The sequence below is a fragment of the Patiria miniata genome, unplaced genomic scaffold, assembly GCF_015706575.1.
Source record: "Patiria miniata isolate m_02_andy unplaced genomic scaffold, ASM1570657v1 HiC_scaffold_6, whole genome shotgun sequence".
NCBI lineage: Eukaryota > Metazoa > Echinodermata > Asteroidea > Valvatida > Asterinidae > Patiria > Patiria miniata.
In genome coordinates, this window is record NW_024037073.1 from 20,264,028 (window position 1) to 20,276,027 (window position 12,000).

Sequence of the window (12,000 nt, forward strand, 5' to 3'; positions counted from 1 at the left end):
TGATTGGTCGAGGCATAAAAAATGATGTCACATACTAGGCACACGATTGGTCTATCTGTAAATGCGTCAACGAAATGAATATGCATCACGAATAACTACGTAAATATTTTGAAACGCAAAAAGGGGCGGATTCGGTGAATATGATGCAAGCGAGTGTGGACCGTGCGGGGTAAATTTTCTGATGCAATATTCTGCGTGTGTGTCAAGCGCCAACGTGGCAACGTAATATCATCGTGATGGCTTTTAAATAGCCCATTTCTATTTTTAGCCACTAAACAAAAGTCATCGTTTGGTCGTCAAGAATCCCGCGGCCCGCCCGATAATCAAAAAGGCAAAAAAAATATGGCTACATTGACATTCCTATAAACCATGGATTGTAGTGTCTTCGAAAAAAATTGCACGTTTTATAAAAGTGAACTTGTGCTGCAATTAAAGGGAAGATACAACATTTTGCATACATCAAAAAACGAAAGGATCAAGTATCACGAAATACCTTACTGGATTGTTATGGACTGATAATCTAAAGCATCTTTAAAATCGTGGCTCCTGGTGTGCTGATATTTTTAAGAAAACTGGTATTTTTCCAACGCGGGTTGGCCGACCAGCGTTGGAGAAAACTGACTTTTTTTTCAAAAACTGCTCCTACATGTATTTTTTGATATTAAGTTATTCCGCATTTTCTTTGCAATTGATTACACCGTCCTGTCAAGGGGTACAAGTCAGCTAGACTGATTCTCTGACCCTACAATTTCCCAAAGTCTACACATTGTCCATTTATTTCTGAAAATTGCAGCAAAAGCAAATGCTGTACATTGCCTTTAAAGCCTGCAATGCCACAATACTGCCAGAAATTGAAACGTCCGAGTACAAAACAAGCCATATATTTGAATCAGTACTTGAAAATTTCAATGGACCTCTAGGCAGATAAAAAGTGAATCCACTGCTTGCGCTTCGAACCGGGACCCCCCCCCCCCCCCCCCGCACGGCTGCGCGCCTATACTGTACTGAAAACTTAGTGCCAATCACGAGGCTCATATTGGGCTCGTACTGTCTCCCTATTTGCAATCGGTTTATATTACGGTTATTCTAAGACCATCTCCTAGCTGCGCTGCATGGTGAAAAAGTTCCCCACAAACCACCGCATCATAATTCGCCGAAGGCGCCGGCTGCGGAGGCAAGCTACAGGTAAGGTTGTGCCATTTCCGGGTAGATATCTTGTAACATCATCAGCCGGCCGTGTATAATATCATGGAGGAATAAGAACACATGAAAATATAATGCATGGGGCTTGGGACGAAGTCTTGCGTTATCTCGAAAAACCTACGAGTCATTTCGCACAACTATTGCGTTATTTCAAAAATGTCTTTGTGTTAATAATAATACACTATTTCGCAAAGGCAAGATTTTTTTTTCCCCAAAGGAGACATGCAAAGGGCGGGGCGGACGGATCTATAGCCTTCAGAAATTTAACGGCGGAGTTGATTCAGGGAGGGGGCAATTAGGCACGCCCTGCCTTTTTTGGGGGGGGGGGGTCCGGGGCCATGCCCCCCAGATTTTCTTTTTTTTTAGTCTAAGTTGCTTTCTCCCGCATTCTAAGACAATTTGAGAATAAATTAGTAACCTAAGCATTCCAATTATTAGTTTTGGCCCCATTTTAGTACCCTTCAGAGGCTGAACGGCGTTGCCCCCCCCCCCCCCTAGATCGGCCACTGGAAATGCGTCTTAAAATCACATAAAGTATAGTTCACGGTTCGAGCAGTCAATTAGCATCGCATGGGGTGGATTAGGAATTGTGCAGGTATCATAATTTGTATAGCTCATATGGCAGTTTTATCACCATTCAGAGCACGGAACTTGAACCTCCATGAAAAAGGACAAAAAAACCCTCAAAACTCAAAAGGGTTGTGATAAGCATCTAGGCCCTATATGATTTTGGGAGTGGGTTATGAAGCAAGTCTGCAGGGAGAGGGTACTATCTAAGGCTCTGAGGGTGGTGGAAAATGATGAGCATCGATCCCCTCAACACATCATTTCAAACTGCTTAGTACTTGTAGGAGATTTCAGTCGGTACGGTAAGGGCCGGAACAAACAGGTACCTCAATGCATTTGTCTCCAGTTTCCATACGCATTCTCATTGATGATCAGCATCGGTGCCAACATCCTTAATTTTATCAACATTTGCTAAGCCAGAATAGTCTTGTTTCATGATTTTTGCCTCCTTTATTTTATATGGTTGATATGCGAAAATGTACTACATGTAATTTGTAATGGTAATCTGGATTATATTTCAACTTGTTTATTTAATACTTGCAAGGATTTAATTAAGCATTCATGTATTGCTTTGAAAACTGAATGATGAAAGCATTATGCTAGCTATTGCAAAGCAACTGCCCCATCATGGATTATCTGAATAATGGGCACAAATACGCCATTGAAGGGGGCCTTCCTGTGAGTACATTGAGAGCGTGCTCGGAATTTACCAGTATTGAAAACATATATTTATATACAGGGTGAGTAAAACAAAAAAGCGGACCCACCCCCCCCCCCCAAAAAAAAATCCTATTTAAAAACAAAAAAGTACGTAGCACCAAACATTATAATGATTGGAAAGCCAATTTCATAAGCTACTTTAAGATGAAAGAATTACTGAAATTGCTCAATCCGTTCAAAAAATATCACTGTTTAAACGCAATGACCCAAAAACCCGTTCGTCAAAAAAAAACCACCCAGTTTAGTGTGTATTCTGTTTGGAACAACAAAGAAAATGACGCAGAATACTTGTTTCAACAAATGACAACTGTAGTACACAATATCCTTATTAGCAACCCTTGTTTATAGGCAAACAATATGATTAAAAAAAATCAACGGGCCTTCAAAAGGACTTTGTTGAATATTTTTAACTTTTAAAATGAGGTTTTATCGCTGGTGTGATGTTTGAAGACAATTGTAATGACGATTCTTGAAATCGCATTTTTGGACGAAAGCGGTTCTAGGGTCATTGTGTTTAAATGGTGATACAATGTATTCTTTGAACGAATTGAGCAATTTCAGTATTTTTTTCATCTAAAAGTAGCTTATGAAATTGGCTTTCCAGTCATTATGATGTTTGGTGCTACGTACTTTTTTGTTTTAAATATGAAATATAATTTTGGGGGTTTGGGTTTCGCTTTTTTTTTTACTCGCCCTGTACGTTAGACACGTGAATATTTCCCTTGAAATGCTATACGTTAGCAACGTATATGATCTATTTCCTTACTTATGTATTATGATCTTCCAAAAAATGAACATATGGCACAACTCCCCATAAAATTATTGAATTATCATATCTACACAATGCTATAAAATGCACAAGGCGATTCAACACTGTGTAGTGTGCATAGTTTCTTTAATTTATCAAATTTGTTTTTACAATTTCTTTTATATATTTCAGCACGTATGACACTCTCTTCTTGTTCTCAAGTATCGAGTATCCATCAATACTATATCTTAAATCGTACCTTTCATTAAATACATATAATAAAATCGAGACATTATATCGAATAAAAATTGAAGCAAAATAGTTTTATACGAATAACCAATTGGCAGTGCATAGATTTACAAATTGTGTTATTGTACACACATATCAAACTTGAAGTATCCTTGAAAACGTTAAAAGGTGATCATTCATATTAGTTTACACGTGAGGTAATCAAGGTATGTATATGAATTGAATTTATAATTCTCCACTCCGAAATGTGTCTTCTCCGAGTTGTTCATAGGGTTATGAATTCCACGCAAATGAACATTCATAAATACCTGGGACAGTTTGCTCATTCATATTGGCCGAGGGCCGCCACGTGGGTAGTTTTAAGCCACAGGTAAACACTGCTGCGTTCTGCACCACATCGCGCAGTACGCGCCACGCGCTTGCCTGTTTCCATATGTGACCCGGATATTGGTTCTTTTTACAAGTTTATTTTAACAGCAACAAAGAAAAAGAGTTGACGGGTAAGTCTATAATGAAAAACAGAAAGGAAACAATAATAAGTAAACATTAAACTATGTAAAGTATATAACTACAGTAAACTAGAGTATAGGAAATAGGAAAATTAAATCAAAGTTAAATCAAAATTAAATCAAACAAATTCCAAACTTCTTGAATTCTTTCGTCAAAGAATAAAGGTTCCTGGTTGAGGAAATTATGCTCTTAAGTAGAATTATCCATGAACAAGTTGTTCCTTTATCCACCTACTTAAATATTCACAACAACTTTGGTGCACTGATCACATAGCAATTACCAGAAGCTGTACACAACCCTACTCACACAGCACACAGTATCGATATTATACCCACACATGTAGCTATGCCTGTTATTGATATGCAACTTAAACCACAGATTCTACACTCAGCTATGAACCTGGAGTGGAGGTTCCTAATGACTCTACCAGCTGGTGTACTCCAATACTCCTTCTTCCAAGATAAACCACAAGATGCAGTGCTGGCAGTCTTAGGGTGTGGTCTCCATAGTCCATATATGTACATTCATTTTAACTGCATGTTTTCTAATAAGGAGTAGTCCCCCAAAGTTTGCTCAAATATTAAGCGAATAACTTAATAACTGAATTGTGAATTACAGAATTAAATATACCTCAACCACTCTGAATAAGTGAACAAATAGTAAGAATAACCCAAAGATAAAAAGTAACTAAACTTTAGCTTAAACTAGCAAAGAACTTTGCAAGAAGTAAAAGTAAATCAAATAGTAAGAAATCCGATAAGGATAAGAGAATATCAAAATACAATGAACTTGAACTCCTCAAATGAAATGGATAAATCCCTAGTGGACTTGCCCAACAGTTTCAGGGAGTCACGAAAAGTGATAAACTTATCCCAACAATTAAAATGCACTAAATCATCATCCTAAATAATAATAACTATGAACACAAATATGAACTGTAGACTAGTAATAATGAGAAATAAAGAATGATATGTAACTTACAGAACAAGGATGGGAAATGAGCACTGAGTTCTTGACTAGGACGACTGGAGCATAGGAATAGATGCTTCCACGATGATGGCTAAGAATGAAAATGCTGAAAGTTCAGACTGTTCACACTGACCACACTGACCACATCTCAGGGTCTATGAACTCCAGTGGGTGGCTGTTACTAGGGCAACCAGTGGGCCTTCCTTGTACCATTGAGCTAAACTAGTCTTAAAGGGGCAATGCACTGAAAGTGCCTGGTCACACATACAAGGAGATTTTTAGCACTAAGCGCGCGAGGCACATACCATAGTCATGGCCAGAGGGGTGTTTCACAAAACATGAATTAAAATTGTTAAACAAATTTTTGGTTGAAAGTTAGAGAGTTTTTTACCCTCGTCTTCAGCTCAGCTAATTATCGTCGTCCAGGCCCCTATAGCCGGTTTCAACAGACCAAGCACATATTTACTAATTTTCAAAAATAAACTAAACACTTTGGGCCATAACTGCTTCAGCACATGGGCGTAGCGAGGAGGGGGCAAGGGGGGCACTTGCCCCCCCCCCCCCCGGAAAAGTAAAAAAAAAAAAAAAGAAGAAAAAAAAAAAGAGAAAAAAAAAAGAAAAAGAGGCGCGAGAGACAAAGTGGTGTAAATTTAATGAGTTGGGGGGGGGGGCAACATGTCCCTGCCCCCCTCTAAAACTGATAAATCGAGAATATGTTGAGAAAAGCAAGCATTTTTGGCAAAAAAAAATTTTGCCCCCCTCTAGAAAAAATCCTGGCGACGCCCATGCTTCAGCACCTTTAAATCAGTTGTTCTCAAAAGCCTGTTAATTGGGGACTAATGACTGACAGTTTAGCTAATGTCTAAACTTTAGCGGCAAGTCTGCCGTTGTTAGGGAACCGTTTCAAACTCATGGGCGATATGTCGTAGCTGGGCGTGGTCCCTGTTGCCAACTCACTCAGGATTCTCCCCACTGCGGGCGCTAACTTGAAACCGTGACCTATAAAACATAAGATTTAGAGAAATAAAATCGGTCATCCTTGAAGCAGGTTTAGACAAGACCTAATGATCCATTTGGAATTGAAAAACGATGGCAAAAATACTTTTAGACTTCTCATAATGAGACATGGACATGACTGATGGGAGAAACATCACAAGCCCTAGACACAAAGCTATATGAGTGTATGTGTAGCCCATGTGACCTGTGACGTCATATCTACGGGTAACCGCGCGACAGGCACTACCTAAACATTTTAAGCATCTTTTGCATGTTATTTGAAGATCATGAATCCATATATGCAGTACAAGTTGTTCCTTCCATGGCCGCTGAGACAAAAGTGACAGCATGGCAACTTTTCTTAGATGTAAAGAACCAACCCTACCTCTCATTGGCCCACAGCCAGGTTTTGCCAAGTATCTCAGAACAAGATCTCTGATTGGCTGGTTACCCCTCTAAGCTTTTTCAGCCATTGGTTCCAATTCATGGCTCTTGATTGGCTATTTTTTATGATTACCGGATCCCACTTATGTCACAATATTTTCTGTGGTCTTTCGTGTACAAACGCTCTCCATAAGAAGGCACAGCGTAGTGAAATGCTATTACACTATGCAGTATACTGCCATCCTTTTACATTACATGTGAGGAATAGGGAAGTCCAAATGCAATATTTGCTGCTTATAAATAATTTGATCACTACGTGATAACATTTATTTCACCAATCACATTTCAAGAGTTACACAATGAGCAAATCATACTTTTTCTCTGGTCAATCCAGCTAAGTTTAATACTAACCTGAAAACCCACAGCCTATGACGATGTTAGGATGATCGGGATGCATGTCTAATATTATGTCTTTATCAGGTGTGCTCTACAAAATGAAAAATTGATGAAAATATTTTTAAAAAGGACGAGACCACTAAACTGATTATTTCCATCATGAATACAATATGTGGATAGCTCAGCTTGTTCTATGCAGAAGCGGCATTCTCTGTGCAGAACGAATCCTGCCGTACAGATATCTTCTTTTATCAACCCCAAAACCCATTTTTTTTTATAATTTGAAGAATACTGTTATATGCTATTGTTACACTCAATATGACAGCAGCTTGGGTTGTTTGTTTATTTTGAGACGAAGTGTGGACAACGTAGAGTTTTCACCACTTAAAGCTACAGTCCATCATTTGTAATTTGCGCATTTTGTTCGTTTAAAGCAACAAAAGACTTCAAAATCTAATAAAGGATACTGAGCAACTAACCTGATGAAGTATCAGCTAAGCTTCAGCTGTACATTCCGAGAAAACCAGCATTCTAAGATCTCAATTTCAAATCAAAAGTTACTGAATCATGTTTTGAATTGTTTTGAATTGCAGCTATACGCGACGTCGCGCACTGATCCGACGAATTATAACAACCGCGCGCGCGTGTGCGTCGTTCCAATACTTGTGCGCGCTGCGCTGAATAACAAAACGAACTACTAATTTAAATTTTCCTATGGTGCTTCTTAAGAATCACCGTTAGAAATGCCTTCTTTCGTTGATTACTTCAAAATTACAGCTTCCCAGAAAGAATAATTTCACAGGGAGTTTAGTTCCCTTACTATCTTTCAACCAAGTTTGTTTTTCAACAATAATTACGCCAGTTACTTTTCGGATGGCTGCAAATGATGGACTCTAGCTTTAACTATTACAGGCCAAATGAAAAAGAAGGAAAACAGTACTTGGATCAAAATTTTGAGGAAGAAAAAAAACGGGACAAAAGTATAGGACTTAGGGGGACAAAATGTAGTTAAAAGTCGGTCTTTTATGGGCTTTCATGATTAGTTTTCGTTGATTCTTGCACACATCAACAGCATCATAAGCCTCATATGGCATGTTCTGTACTCACAACACTCGTGCTCCATATCCTCAACTAAGTTCTTGGAAGTACAGTTGCAGTACTCCTGCACCCAAGCCATTCATTGTGTGATTTACATGACAGTGTGTAAAACTGTTATGAACAATGTTCAATAAGATTTTATTTTTCAGAGTTGTGGGACAAAAAAGTAGGAATTTTAAGGAAAAAAGTTGGAAAGTGGGAGCAATGTACGAAAAAAACCTAGTAAAAAGTAGGAATACTTGAAAGCCTGCTATCATCAATAAGGTAAAACAGTTGACGTTTTGGGCTCTAATACCTTCCAAATTATTATACATGTATAAACTATGAACTCTGTTGTCTCACTATGATCAAATTCTGGGGTTGACACTTTGAAAAATAAAAATAATAAATTTGGTCTTCCAGATATTATATTGCCATTTGACTCACAGTGTACAGGCACTTTTCAACGAGAGACGGTTCTGGAATGAGTCCGGGCACATGTTCTCTGATGAAACTCATTAACGTTTCAATCTGGTGTGAGTGTTGCGCCTGGTTTTGTTGATCAGGCCCTTGCAGCTCGTCACCGTGATCATTGTACACCTGAAAATACGCAAGCGAAAACTTAACACCATCTTCAGCAATAATCAGGTCGTTCAGAATACTCTGGAGAAAATTGAAATCAAACAAACTCAAAAGAAAAAGTGCTTGCGTACACTTTCATTTGTGTGAACTTTTTAAATTACTAAATATGCAGTGTATTAAGTGCTTCTAACCTATTCAAGAGAATTTTAACATAAATTACAAATGTTAATAATGGTTATGTAATGATTTCGCTATTTATGCATAGGACTGAAGAATGAACAAGAAAGAACATGAGCTCAGCAGGCCCGTTGCCAAGGGGGGGGGGGTTTCCTGGTGCCCCCCCCCAGCAAAAGCCATACATGTGTATTTTTAGGGTAGTGGGCTCCCTTAGTTAGTACCATCTCCCCCCCCCCCCTCCCTTCTCGATGCTCAGGGGTGGCGACGGGCCTGGAGCTCAGCTACTCCATTTGTTTTGAGTTCAAAAGAATCATTTCGGATGTTGAGGGTATATTTAGGGTCTTTTTTTTGGAAGCTAAAATTGCTGAAAGTCCAAGCCTGGGTGCACTGCATAAATACTAACCGGTTGAAAATGTAGCTTCTTTCAAACCATGCCATTTCAGGTGGAGTAATTTCACAAGGCATATATCAGTTTTTTCTTCACTTTGAGCAAGAATTTTCTTGGTACTTTTCCGGGTCTGGTTACCAATGTTTATACGTGCCTTTCAGTTTTGGCTTACGGTACAGTTTCATCAGCCAATAGGCCTGAGACCTAATGACGTCACGCTTTGTTTACATGTGCGCTTTCCTATGTGGTAGACGGTCCTACTTCATCTGGCGTCCCGACTTCGCTCCCATAGGAAAGCGCATATGTAAACAAAGCCATTACGTCATTAGGTCTTAGGTCTATTCAAGTCAGAGGTATTTATACTTAGTTTACCTTGAACAGCCCAGAGTGGTCATCACAGGGCAATCCGCATGTCTCGTATTTCTCCGAGAGATAGTAGAAGCATGGGTAGTTGCCGAATGCACCAGGCTGTCTCTCTGGGCAATAGCAAACTTTGAGTTGGGTGACCTGCTCGTTAAAAGAAAGTCCACTGATTACAGGAGAAAGACTTCACTGATTTATTCCAGGAGTTATATATATAAAAGACTTCGGTAATCGTATTCGGAATCGATAAAAGGACAATAGTTAGATGTTTTAAAGCAATAAACCTATAGGGCAATTCCACGGTTACTCACGCTACATTTTGGATGTACTTTTGAGTTTCCTTGGGCTGTAATTACCTTACTGAAAAGGTCTAATAACTGTTATCCCCATGGTAGATAGAGTAGACCTAGACCTACCTAAGCACCAAAGATGACATCCAGAAAAATGTGTTATGTATGATAAACAAGACGCACAAAATCGGTTACTCACATTACATTTTCGTAATGTGAGTAACCGATTTTGTGCGCCTTGTTGCCTTGGCTGACGTCATCCGATGAAAACATTTTTTCATTTGCACGCCAGTTTTCATCGGTTGCTATATGTGTTACCACTTCAGACTTCAGAACCATTGAGTTTCAAGAACATCCCAGATGTCCACGCCTTACTATCATCACGATAATAGATAATAATAATAAAATAATAATAATAATAAAAATATGAATTATTTAAAAAATGCTTTCTATGTAATAAAGACATCACAAAGCGCTGTACAATTAAAAATCCACACGTTATTAAGAAATACAGATAAAAAAGTTTAAAAACATACAAGCAGGCCTAATTAAGAACTTAACATTTGATAAAACGTTTGCCGACGTCAGGCGTTCCTGCTTTTGTTCAATGCCGTAACTGCATGCACACACGGTCCAATTTGCAGGGGGGTGGGGTGGGTGGGGTTACACTCACTTGTTTTTTTTTACAATAGATCCGAGAGTGGGAGGAGCACAGGCCTGGATGGGGGAGGGGAGGGTGTGCCCTTTAAGTTACGCAAGTGCTCTGGTAAAAAAAACAAAAAAACAGAGATTTGTGATGTGCCTGTTGAAATGATCGATATTTTCTACTCAAGCGACAATGAACACCGTACCTTCAGTGGAGGATCAATCCCTAGTGGTCTCAGCATCTTGGATGCCCAGGCTCCCGGGGTTAGGACCACACTCTTGGCTGTATACCGCCCTTTGCTGGTCACGATAAGCACAGGGTCGCCGGGGACGATTTCCAAGACTTCTTCGTTTTCCTTTACGACCCCTCCCTGTTTCAAGAACATTGTCTGATCGAAAAGAACAGAAACACGTTTGTACAAGAAACGTCTTTGAATTTCAAACCAATGAAAACCTATTGTGAAATTATTAATTGCTCGAACAAAAAGACACGGGGTTTTGCAGATTCATTTTCTTCCATCGTCTTCATTTTTGCACGAGTTGTTTTGATGTTGATTTAGAATTAAGCAGGTGTATTTTCACTGCCATTTAGAGAAAAGGCATAGCACAATGGATATTGTAAAAGTGAAAAGGTGAAATTAAAAACCTTTTAAAAAAAACCTAGATTTTCATATGTTTAACACATTTTTTGACAATCCGTCATGGATCCTTACAAACAATTTGTGTACAGAAACAATAATTAAATCTAAAAATTAATGTGGCCTGACGTTGCGAACTTAGCAAGTTCTTCTTCAGAGGCTAAAACATTTCTGTTTCAGCCTCTGAAGAAGAACTTGATAAGTTCGCAACGTCAGGCCACATTAATTTTTAGATTTATATATTTCAGGTCCATCCAGTCAGTAAGCAGTTTGCAGCAGTCTTACTTTTTTTCAGAAACAATAATTATAACATTTATCAATGGACAAAAATAAAACCATGATTAAGATGAGGGCTCTCTCAAGGAAACTTTATTGTAAAGACATAATATATGTGCTATTTCTAACCTTTAAAAAGTACTACTCTTTCTTGTCTTCTCCCCGAATTTGTTTCATTCTCTGTGCAACCAAACACATTGTGTATTCAATATTTTTTCCGGTCAACAACTGAAACATTTATTTTAGAAGAGGAACTCTCACACTATATCGTACATTGGAAAGCCCATAACATCACTAATGCTTGGATATTGCAAAATAATTCAAGTTCGACATTCTAGGTGCCACGCCCCCTCCTCCGGCCAAACACGGATTGTTCAAATAGTATTGACCTCGTTAAAGCAGAGAAAAAGACGGTTGTTCAAATCACAATTTATGCATCTTTAAGTTATGTATACATGCATTTATATTCCATAACAATACATGTGATGTATAGTTAATGTGCATTATAATCAGGTAGGCGTATACAAGTCATGCACCAATATTGTGCCGTGTGACCTTGTTTGTAGGCCCGTACAATTTCCTTCTCTTCCCCAGGCATTAATTGGAGTTCAGAACATTCTTTCTTCATACAATATACTGAATCTCACACAATATAATGAACCTGCAGCTGTGTCTATAACCTTAATTGAAAGGCAGCGGCGTAACTAGGGTTAAGCTGATATGGGCTCCGTGAGCCAACAAAGAGGGTGCCCTTTTACCTAGCAATGACGTCCCATGGGCGGACATTTAGCTGGTTGACGCGCACCGTTCCTTGTGTGTGAT

At 38.8% G+C, this 12,000-nt stretch overlaps 1 protein-coding gene across 4 annotated transcripts in view; it reads right to left on the minus strand.

The window, feature by feature from the left end:
- Positions 1 to 3,368: 3,368 nt before the first annotated feature.
- The window catches only part of LOC119742569 (peroxisomal sarcosine oxidase-like), a 45,197-nt gene continuing 36,565 nt past the window's right edge, over positions 3,369 to 12,000 (minus strand). For 2 of the 4 annotated variants that reach the window (XM_038218654.1, XM_038218653.1), the window contains 5 exons: positions 10,471 to 10,653; positions 9,339 to 9,473; positions 8,267 to 8,419; positions 6,758 to 6,833; positions 5,681 to 5,965 (listed from right to left, as the gene is read on the minus strand). In XM_038218654.1, coding sequence (XP_038074582.1) covers positions 5,829 to 5,965; positions 6,758 to 6,833; positions 8,267 to 8,419; positions 9,339 to 9,473; positions 10,471 to 10,653 — 684 coding nt within the window. In that variant the 3' untranslated portion in view covers positions 5,681 to 5,828. Of the gene's footprint in view, positions 5,482 to 5,680; positions 5,966 to 6,757; positions 6,834 to 8,266; positions 8,420 to 9,338; positions 9,474 to 10,470; positions 10,654 to 12,000 lie in introns of those variants that run through there. The other 2 variants (XR_005272873.1, XM_038218652.1) reach the window with 2 other exon arrangements.